This window comes from Pelobates fuscus, chromosome 12, assembly GCF_036172605.1.
Source record: "Pelobates fuscus isolate aPelFus1 chromosome 12, aPelFus1.pri, whole genome shotgun sequence".
Classification (NCBI taxonomy): Eukaryota; Metazoa; Chordata; class Amphibia; order Anura; family Pelobatidae; genus Pelobates; species Pelobates fuscus.
Window position 1 is genome coordinate 119,868,615 of NC_086328.1, and position 14,984 is coordinate 119,883,598.

A 14,984-nucleotide genomic window follows, 5' to 3' on the forward strand; every position below is an offset into this window, starting at 1 on the left:
TCTGTATGTTATTCCAGTTATACTTGATTTGGTAGATTTTTAAATTTGTTACAAAATTTACCAGTTAGAATTAGGATTCCCAGGCGCACATGTTTTACAGGACACATCACATGCTACACGCCGATTGGCAGGCAGTGCAGGAAAAGTGATGCCCTGCAGGTACATCAAATCCGGCAGGCAGAAAATCAGTTAAATAAGACAATTAAGTTCTTTGGTACCCATCTTACCCTTTATTCATTTATTGATTTCAATCCTGTAGGATAGAAATTCTATATACCGCAGGCCACAGGCCAGCTATTTTCCTGTGTTGTCCATTGCCATGGGACAACGCTACTTAGAATATCTGCATCAAAAATGCATCACAAAACAGAAAATCACAGTACACATGAAATAGAAATAGCATGAGAAAACACTTTGAATCCACCAACAGTGCTTGCAAGAATTGTACAGTCACAGTAGAAATACAGTAGAATGTTTGTAAACTTACCTGGATTCTTCTTCGGGATCCTGCAGAAATAAAAAAAAATATATATATAAAATAAAGTCAGCAAACAACTTTGTTCTACAGACTCCTAATAAACCTCCCAAAACTTTAATTCTTTAAATAAAATACAAGCAGGGAAAAAATTCACTTTGAATTCAGTTTAAATTGCTCACAGTTCTCATTTTAGTGAGTAACCTTTTCAGTCAATAGATCCCGTCACCAAAAGCCTACAACAAGCATGTCAAACTCGTGGCCCGCGGGCCGCATGCGGCCCACAATGAATATATTTGTGGCCCGGCGAGCCGCGAGTTTGCCATGATTACTAAGGCAGAGTAGGCACCTGCTCTCCTTACATTGCAGGTGCCTACTCTGCTAAAATTTACCCGGTACCGGCCGGAGGAGAGGTCCCTAGCAGTAGAGAGGGAGCTCAGTCTTCCTGCTCCTCACTGCTTCCTAGCGCACGCCCTCTGTAGTGATGCGGGAATAGGACGTCATATCCCGGCACCTGACATCACTAAACTGTGTGCATGAGGGAGCAGTGAGGAGCAGGAAGACTCCGCTCACGAGAGAAGAGGGCCCACACCAGCTCCCAAAGGAAGGGAGCAATAAATCAAATGATGTTAGGGTGTGCAAGAATGTGGAAATGTGTGTGCGTGTCTGTCAGAGAGTGTGTGTGTGTGTTTGTGTGTGTCTATCAGAGAGTGTGTGTGTGTGTGTCTGTCAGTCAGTTTTGCGATGGCCGCGGCTTGTCAGTGGAGGACCTGGAGGTGCACGGAGGCAATGCCACGTCACATTCCGGTGTGATGTCAACATTCTCCACCTTCACAGGTTTTCAAGGAGTAGCGGAAGGATCCGCTTTGGCACACGGTGCTGACGCCGCCATTGGGGGTATATTGGGAGTCTGCTTGTTGGCCAATATTGTTTTTTTTTGTTTTGTTTTTAATCAATGGCTGGGGTTTAGTAGAGGGGGTGCTGGGATTTAGCAGGGGGGGGGGACTGGGATTTAGTATAGAGGGGGGAGGGATTGGAATTTAGTACAGGGTGGGACGCTGATTTTTTTTTTTTAATACTGTACTTTTCAAAACAAACCTACGTCTCTATGAATATATATATATATATATATATTTTTTTTGCGTTCCACATAAACTTAAATCTTGTTTATGTGGCCCGTGCTAGCCTTTGAGGTTGACATTCATCAAATAATTAACACTCATACCGGTCAGTATAGCACTTAAATAACACAGTACGCTGCAAAACAAAAAACATAAAACCATGCAAAAAAACATAGCACCCAATAAAAAACTGTAAATAACAACTGTAATCCACAGACACAGCACCGATCAACCCCCCCTGTAGCTACAATAATCCACAGATGTAGCACCCATCAAACCCTCTAGTAACCACCACAATACACAGCACCCAAACACCTGTTAATAAGTGTAATATAAAAAAACCTATGAAAAACTCCTTAGTAACCAAAGTGATAGATAAACACAGTACCTATTAAGACACAGTGCCCAATAAAACAGTACCCATTAAAACAGCGACAAAATAATACCAGCACACCAAAACGCCAGCTGGCAAATTAGATCTTTCTTATACTGTGAAAAGTGTATCTAGACTTTGAATATTGTTTCATGGCTCACAGAGTCACCCATTAAGGGCACCATTCCTTCACCCACATCGCCCACCCTCAATAGACCACATCAGCCTTTTGTGACACATACGCAGCAGTGATACTCTCTGTGGCATTCGCAAAGGACATTTCATGGTGCCCAACCCCATGATACATAAACATACATATTTAAGCCAGACAATCAGATTGAAACTAAAGACCTGATACTCACATGACTGCTGTATTTGTACATATTACAGAGTTTCACTTGTTAAGTCTCACTGAAATGTTTACAGTGGTATAGGCAGAACATAGGTGGCACATGACAAAGACAGCCTTTAGCACAGCAACTTATTAGAAACCAAATATCAAATATCAATTTACTCTCATTCAATTCAATAAGGATGACTTACATCAGCTGATTTGCTACAAGTGATAGTCATTTGCTGTTCTTTAACCCCTTAAGGACCAAACTTCTGGAATAAAAGGGAATCATGACATGTCACACATGTCATGTGTCCTTAAGGGGTTAAGGTGGTTGGCATAACAATTAGAACCATGGAAAGGACAGATGTGACATTAATGCTTCACTGAACGTCTGATTCTACTGTTTCATTAAGTAACATTTTCTTTAATTTAATTATATATGAATCAATGGTGTGAATAATCCTAGATTTATGGCTTAAGGCAAATGTGTTAGAACATGTACATTTCTAGTTGTGTTATCTGGAGAATCTGTGCTCCTTAATCTCAGGAACCCCTTTGGGTACAGGATCATTTTTGTAATCAAATTACCTCCGATTTCTCGTTCACCATCTGGTTGAAACTATTTAGCTGCCGGGTGATCTCGGACATCTCTATCATCAGTTTGCCCATATGGACATTAAGTTCGGCAAGAACTTCTGTTACATGAGCCGAGGCTACAGCTTCCTGGAGATCTACAAAGTGTAGGGCCCTTTTCTCTTCATCTTGTACTAGTTGCCGCATGTGATCAAACTCCTTTTGTATGAAGCACTTCATTTCGCTGCGGGATACCTAAGAGATACCAGAGAACAGGGATTTTAACATTTAAGGTCCATAAAGCAGAATAAAACATATTACTTTGAATTTTGTATTAATTAACTTTTTAATAAATTAATTTAAACCATTTTATAAATAAATCTTCTAAATTAATACACTTTTTAAAACAATTAATTATTAATTTCATGAATAAGTCTATATTTTAAGGTATGTTACATGATTGATTAAAAGGCAGGATACATTTACTGCAAGTTAAATTAACATTAAAACTATTTAAAGTTATATATAATAATAATTATTATTCCATACTAGAGGAATCTGTGTATAAGTCTATTATATAAACACATAAAGTATAAAGCGTTTTTGATTCAGATGTGTCATAAATGAGATTTAGGGGTAATATTATTCTTTACATTAATATAAAACAATATGAGGTCCACTTTGAGTATCCCCTCTCCCCCCCCCCCCTTCTCTCTTTGATTAAGTACACCGTAAGATAACAAGGACATATTTAGTAACTGTAAATTATGAATTGTCCACAAGATGTATTTTATGTGCTTTTTATTTATTTATAGTTTGAAATTTATATTTAATATGTGGCATTGAACATTGATAGATGTTTTTCTGTTCCTTTGAAACTCTTTTTACGGACTGAAATATAAACTAGAAAGTGGCGATATTTCGGACTACATTACCCATCACCACAGTAAAATTTATTGGAAGTGACACCCACGAACGCAAAGGACGATGGGACATGTAGTACGAACGAACCGGAAGTGATGCAACTATATCTGGCCGCGTCACACCAAACATCACGGATTGGTAAAGAAGAATTTTGGTGGGCAAATAAGGATTTAAAAGAGACAGAAGACACCTTGAAGCTGACTGAGGAAGCCGATTTTCGGTGAAACGCGTTTTGGCTGCAAGTGGACCTATACTAGACCACTTAATACATTAGTATTGTCCTTATATGATTTTATATATTTTTTAGTTTTTTAGCATATTGTATGTATACATTTTAATGTTGATAATAAATATAGTTTTTATTCATTTTACTTACTGCATCCTGTACAAGTGATTCCTGAAAGGGATAGTGTCACCGTACAAATTGACACTGGGCCTATACACTTAGAGCCAGTTATCAAAAGGCTCTAAATAAGGTGAGCACTTTTTGTATTTTATCTATATTGATATATATCAGTATTTTTAAATACTACACTTAGTTTGGATCATCTCTGTTTCCTCTTGTATAGTTTGGAGAGCAACACACGCTTCTTCGCTGTGAGAGAGGGGTTGTGTGGTCTACACAAAAGACACAGACGCCTGGAAGTTTAGAGCCTTACAACTGTAAAATGCTCTAAAAAATGTGAGTGTATTTATATTATAACTCACACAAACAATTTTAATACAATTTTTTCTGGCATATTGCACTATTATTTGTATATATTTATTTTTTCTCTCTATATATACACATGGAAATACAAGTATGATATAGAGGGTAAGTGCCCTTCAGCACTATATATGTATATTCACATATTCTTATATTCATACTTAGCGCTACACTCGTGAAAATTGAGGGTTTAAAGGGACAGACACCTGATAAATCTGGACATTTTCTTTGTTGTTTTTGGTGATTTTCAATTGTAATGTACTTGTACATATTTATGTTAAGAAACGTTGACAGCTTTTTTGGGTGTTCTTTAAATAGGAAAGAACAATTAAAAACTTCACGTATCAAACATAGGTCTACATTTAATATTTTTTGGATAAACTTTTAGAAAGATTTAACTTGTTATTTTTTATATATTGATCTTAATATTTTTATGTATATATTTTGAAATTACTTTTTTTTAAGTTTTTGCAAAAATATGAAATCATTTGATAGGCCATAACCATTATTTTATTGATAAAGTGCAAACATATTTCACATATGATTCATATAACGGCAATAAAATGTGATTTATATTTCCAATACTTTATCCTTGGTGTATTTTTTTTTTTATAAATATATGACAATGTATTATTCCAAGATACTTAAAACAGTAAAAAAAAAACAAAAAAAAAAAACACAACAACAACAATTGGCAACAACATAAGAGAGGTTTTATTGATGATTGAAAATATAGGTGGCAGGTTAACCCTAAGCGCCATTTATTCATACATATAAAAGTAGATCTAGGAGAATGGATGGCACATCTTAAACAGAGAAGTCTTAGTATTAAGCCCTTTCTGCATCAATCCTGATAGAGCTTCAGATAACCGACTGCTTATCTTTTATCTGCTTTTAGCACTTCAACAGAAAAATAACAATTCTCTTCAAGTCATGCATTCAGAGAGCACCAATCAATAAAACCAGTTTAGAAGGAATTTCTCTGCATCTGAAAGCAGTGCTGAATTGCTAAGCGATTATATTTGTACTTCTTTTTAAATTTTACCATTCAGTGCCTTCCATATAAACAATTTATTGTACAGTCTGGGGATGTAGCTCCCGCAGAATAGAGAACGAGCATTCACTGGTAGGGCTGCATACTATGCAAATTAGGGTGTCCTTTTATTACATTTAAAGGGGTATTCAAGGCTGGGGTTAACAAAGATTTTGTTATCATCATTCATGTTTTAAAAAAATGTAAAAAAAATAATTAAAAAAACACATTCTACATCTCGACATCCCACTTGACCGGTGGATCTGGCTCCTTTCCAAGCCTCTCAAGGACATCCCATGAGCCCAAAACAAGTTAATTGCCAAAATAGCACTGGCCATGAGGAGAGCAATATCTGTGAAATGGGGAAGCCCGGACATCCCTTTGTGGAAACAGTAAAACGTAAAGGAACTGATGCTATGATTATCCACGCTATCCATTACACTACAAAACACTAACAAAATGTGGGATTCCTGGCTCCTTAAATTCACATTTCAAACCTAAATGATCCCGCTACAATATGTACAGTGGAAGCAGAGTACGATATCGAGGGGGTCACTTCATCACCCATCTCCTCCCTCCCCCCTACCTCACCCCATCCCCCCCATCTTGTTCTTTACCTCTCTCCTTTTCCTCTCGCTCTCTTTTACCTTAACCCTCCTAGATGTTCCCTCTTTTCGTCTTCAAACTCCCTTTTCTCTAACTCTTTCTCCTTGCAGTGTGAGGGGCATATATCCCCTAGACACAACTTCCCTCTTATGATAACTTACATTTGGGTCACACCTTGACACAATAACCTGATTCACAAGCTTATAAAGACGCATACCTACCCCTCTGAGCTTACAGTTACCACGCCACGAGGATTCGTAATTTCTTAATTAACCCAGTTTATTAGAACTGCATCTCCCCCACTAATATACTTTTTCATGAATATATCACTGTGGTTCTGAAAACTAGCAATATGTTTAACCCCTTAAGGACACATGACATGTGTGACATGTCATGATTCCCTTTTATTCCAGAAGTTTGGTCCTTAAGGGGTTAATGTGCATGGACGTCTTCAAACCCATATGATCCACGGTTTTATGTTAACGATTACATTGTATATACCCAATGCACTCTTTTGTGTATTGTCACGACTTGCCTTTCTTGATATATTGCATATCATGTAATTCTTAATTTTTTTTTCTGTAATATCTCGACTTGAAAAAACAATAATTGAAAAATATAAATAAACAATTCATAAATAAAAAAAAATTAAAAAAAAAACCTGGATTTGCAGCATGCAGTAGTGAGTTCTTTCTAGACCAGGAAGTAGTTGACATCCGTCAGCCAATCCTAGCCATTCCACTAGTTTTAAGGGAGTGTTTGCCATATCCCATAAAACCTTACTCATTGTATGTAGTTCAGCAATTGGCAGTAGTTCTGTTCATGCTAAAAAAATGAATGAAATTAATGTTCAAGCTACCTTTACCATGGCTGTTGCCAGCTTCCTGATAAATGTAGCTGTAATCGCAAGGTTTATTTAAGGGAGCCCAGTACAGAGTAAGTGCATGCGCGATAATCAATTCAATGAGCATATCAGCTCTAGAGCTTGCAATGTGCCTCTAAGGTGTGATCGTTATTAAGAAGTATAGAACAGGACTGAATTAAAGTCAGTGCTAATCTACACAGTCCATTTTCTTATTAGAAACCTACAATCTGCTTACCTTCGTGTATATGCTTGAGTAGCATCCATAAAGGTGATTAAAAAGGCACTCTGTTAGGACAAAGTAAATGCGAGCAGCTTTATTATTAGTCGTCCGTCATGACATGAGCGCCATGCATTATGGGATGCCGTATATGTCATTTGGGGGCATTCAATGCACTGCGCTGATGTCTAGTGGGAAATAAATAAAGTACAAATATCGTGTAGATGTACAGTATTCCCTTAATCAAGGCCAACCTGGTCTAATCTGACTGATCTATCCTGCTCTCAGCCTCTACAAACACATTTAATCAGCCTTAAACCCTCACTAAGCATGCACAACCTGACCGTCAGTGACTAATGTAGCCATCTAATAATGTCATGCTGAAAACACTGAAGAGCATTGTATAATAATGAGACACTAGCCTAATGTAATCATTTGGATTACTGCGGGTACACTGCTGTACCTGCTGCAGCAGTGATGTGGGGGGGCAACAATGTATCCCGTGCAGTTATGTGGCATAATCTCTGTGGGATTAAATGATCATTATAAACACCATATCCACTCTCAGTGATTTGAAGTGGTCATGGTATCTGAAGTCTGTATATGCAGCGTTTTACTTTGAAATACTGCACTAATAGAGACGGACTCTTTAGCTTCCAGAGGCGTAACTCCACCTTCAGCAGCTTCATAGAATTGGCATCAGCCAACCCAGAACTAGAGTTCCGGGCCGACTAATGTCAGTCATTGGCTGATGCTCTCAGCCAATGAATGTCGACCACTGAATCGTCTGGCTTCTGAAGCTCTGCAGAAGCTGGAAGCGCGTCATGGGATCACCAGGAAGCATTGTAGCCCAATGGCAAGTCAGAGAAAGGCGCAAACAATTGCCTACAGTTTGCCCCAGTATGGGGAACTGGGTGAGTGTACTCCTGACACCACAACCACTACAGCAGGCTTTAGTAATTATAATGCTCTTTAAGGGTATCACGTGTAGCGTGGGATGCTGATTAAGGGGTATTTTGCTGTAGTGGTTATGGTGTCAGAAGTGTCCCGGCACCCCAGTTTTTTTAGCAGTCAAGTCGTGGCTTAAATAAGAGAGAGTTTCCGGCTCTCTGAAAGCTGTAGTGGGAACAGTGAGAGGCGCCCAGTGGTCCTGAGCAAAGAAGTCAAACCGTTCTAAAACTTAAAATGGATGAGTGCACCATAAACACTACAATGCTCCCTTATCTTGACACAGAGCTTGGAATGTTGGAATAGAAGCAGAAATACTATTGTCACATACAGTAGGTGCATTGAAATAAACACAATGGCCAAATACCCTGCTTATTAGTGTTTTAAGTAACTTAATAGTATTTTCGGAGATGTAGCTTCCCATAAACGTACCTAGGTTCCTAAAAAATTGCCTTTATCTGGCATAATATTAAAACCGTATAGAGACAGTATAAAAAGTTGCCTGGTTAAACCAGGCACCTGTACTAGACAGAGCTTTCTTTTTTCCTCCAAGCAGTATATGTTAGCCAATGATATATTGAGCTATATATTTTTTGACCAGTAAGGAAAGTGAATAGAGGGAGGATTATTGCAATCCCTCTGTACCAAGGGGAATCGCCAGAGCCACTCCTGAGACATTTTTAGTGAAGACAACAAATTCTCCAGGAGTTTGAGTGGAGGGAATGATAAATTGTGCATAACGTGTTACATCTTAATTTATATTGCTTTGCGATGCAAACACAATTAAGCCAGTTGTTTACACTGGGTGTATGGAGGGAATGGGTTACTGTAATAAAACAAACACATTGAATAAATTAAAGCATTTGTGAATAACAATATTTACTCAGTGAGACCTTATTCTTCTACCCAGCCTGTAATGTGTGTGAGGAGGGTATAAACTGCTACAGTGATTACATAGGGTCAATCCAGGTGTCTCCGATGGGATTCATGAACAGGTTTTACTGTACATGAATTACTGGGGTAAGATTATCATACAAAGATAACTGAAATATGATACAACAATCACTGCTCTAATAAACATTCCATATCAGGAATAATAATTTATATTACACCACAGACAAACATATCTGTTATCTATAGGAATAAATAAATAGCAGTTCTTAGTTAATGCTCTAACAGTTTGGTCTCTCCTACCGGTCATTCCATTCAATCTCAATGATAGATAGACAGACAGAGAGAGAGATAGACAGAGAGACACAGAGAGACATTGTACCCAGGACATCGAGTGTTTTACTTTTTTTTTTTTAAAAGGGACACGCTAAGCAGTAATACCTCTATAGCTCGGTCGGTGTAGTAATTATGTTGCCTGGAGTGTTTAGGTATGGCCCAGATCAAGCTGTCTAGAAGCAAGCTTTACTGGTTATGTTGCTTACATGGCTGATGTAGAAATGTGGCAATCCTGAATGCTTCTTGGGTGGCCCAAACATGTCAGGTGTTGTAAAACTACAAATCCCATGCTGCTTCGCCAGCCTTAAAGCATCAAAGACAACTATAACTGTCCTGATAAATAAGTTCTGTTACCAATCTAGTCTGAATGTCAGAATACCGCTACGTGTCCCAGCTTGGTCCCGTTCTCGGCACAGTGGATATTCTATCCCAGGGGTAGGCAACCTTTTAGCAGCACTGTGCCGATATAGGATTGTGATGTCCCGTAGCGTGACGGTCCTATTTTTTTAAATTTAGGTGTGTATGCTGACGTATTCTGTTTGTGTTATTTTTACTGCAGTTGCTTTGCATCATTGTATTTGTGCGTATATGAGCTATTATATTGTATATGTTCATTAGTAGTTTATGGTATTGTGTATGATACATATGAATGTGGGCTGTGTATGAGGGCTGCTTGTGGAATTGTGTGTGGATGGATATGTCACATTGTGTGTTTGGTAGTGTGTGTGGGCTGTTTGGGGTATTGCATGTGAAAGGCTGCATGTGGGGTTTGTGTGCATGTATGTGGATTGTTAGCGGGTTACGTTTGTGCAGATTGTGTGTATGTTTGTGTGTGGGCTGTTCGTATTATTTGTATAAGGGGAGGGTTATTCTTCATTTCTGTGTTATGAATGTAAATTAGTGATAGTAAAAATGTCTATTTACTGTGTATACCTGTATTCAATATCTTCTCAAAATGGCTGCTAGAGCACCCGCTCCCACCGACTAACTACCTCGTGTAACAAGATGGCACCTACATCCGGAGTAAAATCCCGGGATGATGGTGACATCACGCCTCGTAGAATGTGCATTAGATAAGACACGTAACCAATTAGAGATGTATTCTCTCTGTTATCTACATTTTTGCATATGATGTATTTTTTGCCTTTATAAGGGGCTTGCCGCCCCCTGAGTAAACATTCCGAAGTTTTTTATTAACCTGATACCTGTGTCTCAGTGTAATTTACTTCAAAACGTGCACGCATTTATTTTAACAATTTGGAAAGGAGCAGATACTCAGATAAACACTTGGTTTGATCCACAATATCTGTGTATATCTAGCAGTATGGTTGGCTTCCCTGGGTTCCAGTGGGGACCAGGCTGGCCTGGTACAGGTCAAAGACAGGAGCTGCAACAGCAGCTGCAGGTTGCTCTACTACGTTGTGGATTCCCATTCACAAGTGCTTGGAGGAAGTGATCTGAGATCATTTCCTCTATGTGCTGCAATGCTTAAATTGAGGAGTGTCCTTCACCATCTTTTCGTATTAGCAGATATTTGAAGTTTTACTGGGACTCCTGATAGGCCAGAGCCTGTTTGGCTCTAGCAGCCTTGAGTGCCGTGCAAAGACACCTCGAGTGCCGTGCACGGCACTAGTGCCGTAGGTTGCCTACCCCTGTTCTATCCCATGGGACCTGCAGAAAGGGAGATTCTACTGTCTCTTAGCGACAGCATTAAAGATGCCCCACTGAACCCATTAAATACTGACAAAAGGACGCCGGCAGAGTGAGAACAAACTGAAAAGATAGTTCGTGGAATCTCAGACAACAAAAGCAAAATAATTCATTGATGTTCTCCCGAGAAGCGGTAAACGCTTGAGACGAAGTCTGGTGTAATGTGGTTGGATGGGACGGTGAGGTTCGGCATGAACTGGAGCTGTGAAAGAAAGGGTTAATGCAGGTTGTTCCCAGGACATGGGAAAATGTTCACTTACTCTGGGGTCAGCACACTTCCCCTTCAACTTCTCGACCATTTCACCCATAGCAAGCTTCAGGTCAACGGGCTTTCTATTCTAGGAGAGGGAGGGGAAAAGTTACTACAGAATTAAAGGGACAACAGGCAACAGGAATTAATGTTCAGTGAGCACCGAGGGGTTAAAAAGATATAGCAACGTCAATTGAACACAAGTTCCATATCTGACACAAATTGGTATTATCAATTATATAGCACCAACATATTCTGCAGAGCTGTACAATACATAGTAATATTTCATATGTCATACTCCAAATTCCAATTACATTAAGCACTTTAAGCGGTGACGGTCACTCCCAGCGTAATGCACGTTAGCGAATTCATCTAGTCCTTCAGTTCAAGTGAGCACGTCTTTGAGTATTCAGAAAATGACAACGTTTCAGCCAAACATTGGCCTTTGTCAAGACACTTAATTGAAGCACTACACCGTCTGTAAACATGCCTTAATAAAGGAAAGCAAGCACGCTCGTATGAACTGAAGTAGTGCTGGTGCAATTTGTGTATATTTGCACGCTGTCTTGAGTACAGGTCTGTAATCATCCGCACTCTTCCACATCATCGGTTATTTTACATTTAGATTTTAATTACAAATTCTACAAAGTTTAGGGCAATGGAGAATTTTTCATGTTCAGTTATTTTGGACAGAAATTTGCAATTTTCCAGTTCTTCACAATTCTCAAATCAATTAATAATAATATATATATTTTTTTGCACGTGCATGAGCTGCAAGGCTCTCTTGGCACTGCCTGGCATCCGATGCAAATTAAAAATAATGGTTGATGCGCATGAGGGCACAGAACATCTCAGGAATAGGACTGCCTGAAAGTGTAGTGTAGGTAAGTGGGGTTTATGCAAAGATAACAAAAGACACACTTGCCACTCCCAAAACCACAGTAGAAAATGTAACTGTGCAAAAATAAAAATAAAATAAAAAATTAGTCTTTAGTAAGGTCACTGATCACAAGGTGATAGAGATATATATATATGCACATCTGATTTTTCCATGAATTGTTATGCAAGTAGTCAGTGTTTCTATATGGTTTTGATAATTCAAGGTGGCCCCCCATATTTGCACCAGGCACCCCCATTATTGTCTCAGCAGATTGAGTCTCATATTAATTGATTGATTTATTAATTATTTTACACTTAAACCTGACACACACTCAGTCCCAGTAAATAATATACTATATCAGCATCTACTGGGGCGGGAGGAAAATGAAAAGAGATCTGTAGCTATCAGGAAAGTAACAGTTCCCTACCCCCCTTACCTGCACAGTGTAAGTGAATTCAGTGTGTTGTGCAATATTACTGAAGTGGATTCCTCAAAATTGCAGGAAAACCCAAATAATTATCTATGAAATAATTAACCCAAAGTAAACGAGATTATTCTTCATTTTAAGTACGCCCATACAGTACGAGGTTACTAGAGGATTTGTATAACACATTGTAAGAGTAAGAGCGATTGCAGCTGCTTATCACATTTCCTTACCTAAATTAAGCAGGCCCTATCACCTCGAGCTGTCATGCAGGCGTATGCGCGATTGACAAACCTCAGAAATACACTCACAATGTTTACTAAACTATACACTATCTGGAGGTAAAACTAGCAAGTGATATTTTGTAGATAATTCAAAGAACGCTCTATAAGTCGGACAGGATAGTAAGATTTTACATAAATAAAAACGACAATCGTAAAAGTTTCAAAGCCACATTTGAATCTATATTATCATTGTTCTCATGGCAAAGCTAGATCTGTTATGGGCTGCTTTGCTACGTTTGGAGTAAAAATAAGTGAATATTATCTTTAGGGTTATTTTAAAGGAACACTACAGGGTCAGGCAGATAACCATCAACACTATCAAGCCCCCCTTACCCCTCTAAATATAGTGACATCTTACCTTTATTCCAGTCTGCTGGTGCCAAATGCTGCCCTGACCAATAAGCATCTCCTCATATAGATTAATTGAATCAATGCATCTCTATGAGAAAGTTCAGTGTCTCCAGGCAGAGGGTGGAGACACTGAATGTCAGTCACACTGTGCAGCACTGCCCCAGGAAGCACCTCTAGCAGCAGGGCTGTCTTTAAGGCGGGGCAAATGGAGCATCTCACCCGGGCCCTTTTACTTCTAGGGGGCCCAAGGCAGCTTCCCTGTGTGCCCCGCTGCCCTCAACAACTTTCTCCCCACCCACCCACCATGCGCCCCCGGTGCATCTTGGGGATGCACACTAAGGAGGCCCACCGGGTAGCCCATGCACTAAGGGCCACCCAGAGGGCATTTGTAAGCATGGGCCCGGTTGCACGCGGTCGCCCCTTTGCTTTTTTGGCAGCATGGGAGGAAGTGACTGCCGTGAGTCACTTCCTCCCAGAGAGAGCTGCGCGGCAGAGACCACATCAAGTAAGCAGAGAGGAGGGGGACTGGTCCAGGTTGCCAGTTGGCAACCCCCAAAAGCCTTAGCCATCACTCTGGTCACCAGGGAAGCAATCCTTCAAGGTAGGAAACAGGGGGTAGATTTTAAAAAGTGTGAATGTGTCAGTATGTTTGTGTGTCTCAGTATGTCTGACAGTGTATGTGTATTGTGTCAGTATGCCAGTCAATGGGTATATCAGTATGTCTGTCAGTGTATGTCTGTGTGTCAGTATGCCTGTCAGTGTGTTTGTGTCAGTCTGTGTCAGCATATCTGTCCGTGTCAGTATACCTGTCGGTCAGGGCCCCTGACAAAGCACAAGGTCTGGGCCCCCCCTCCCTGCCCGGCCTGCCTCCCCCACCCCCAATGAATGCAGTATGTGTGTTAGTGTAGTGGATGAAGAGTGTGTGTTAGTGCAGTGAAGAATGCAGTGTGTGTGTGTCAGTGTAGTGAATGCAGTGTGTGTGTGTCAGTGTAGTGAATGCAGTGTGTGTGTTAGTGCAGTGGATGCAGTGTGTGTGTAATGAATGCAGTGTGTGTATGTGTTTAGTAGTGTATGCATGTAAATGTAGTACTAGTAATGTAAATGTATTTTTGTTATTCCCCCCCTCCCTGTTTCTTACCTGGTTCAGGGAGGGGGGGGGGGGAAGATCCTTTGATCCCTGGTGGTCCGGTCCGGTGTCATTGTAGGGCCCCCCGACTCCCTATACTTGCAGAGGGGGCCCAGCGGACTGTAGCTGTACTTTCCAGCATTTCCTGCTCTCACTCCCACGAGATGTGGTGTGCGCGCCGTGCGGGCAACGCTCTAACGGCCGCACGTCTCGCGGGAGTTAGAGCGAGGGAAATGCTGTAAAGTACAGCTACAGTCCGCTGGGCCCCCTCTGCAAGTATAGGGAGTCGGGCCCCGCGGCTGCACATATATATAGCGATGATCGCTATATATATGTGCAGAAAGTAATTGTGGGGCCCTGGACTGCCAAAGCAGTCCGGGCCCCCCAGGACCGCGGGGCCGGTGACGACCGTCACGGTTGTCACCCCCTGATGGCGGCCCTGCTGTCGGTGTATATATATATATCCATCTGTGTAAGTATGTATGTATGTATGTATGTGAAAGGTGTTGCCCAGAGTCCTAGTGATATTAAAGATGGCCCTGTCTAGCAGCCAT

At 40.3% G+C, this 14,984-nt stretch overlaps 1 protein-coding gene across 1 annotated transcript in view; it reads right to left on the reverse strand.

Annotated features, from left to right (window-relative positions):
- TRIM44 (tripartite motif containing 44) overlaps window positions 1-14,984 on the reverse strand; it is a 78,054-nt gene that overhangs the window by 56,881 nt on the left and 6,189 nt on the right. Inside the window, exons 2-4 of the mRNA XM_063438032.1 lie at window positions 11,376-11,453; window positions 2,895-3,134; window positions 488-507 (exon numbers count right to left, since the gene is read on the reverse strand). Coding sequence (XP_063294102.1) covers window positions 488-507; window positions 2,895-3,134; window positions 11,376-11,453 — 338 coding nt within the window. The remainder of the gene's footprint in view (window positions 1-487; window positions 508-2,894; window positions 3,135-11,375; window positions 11,454-14,984) is intronic.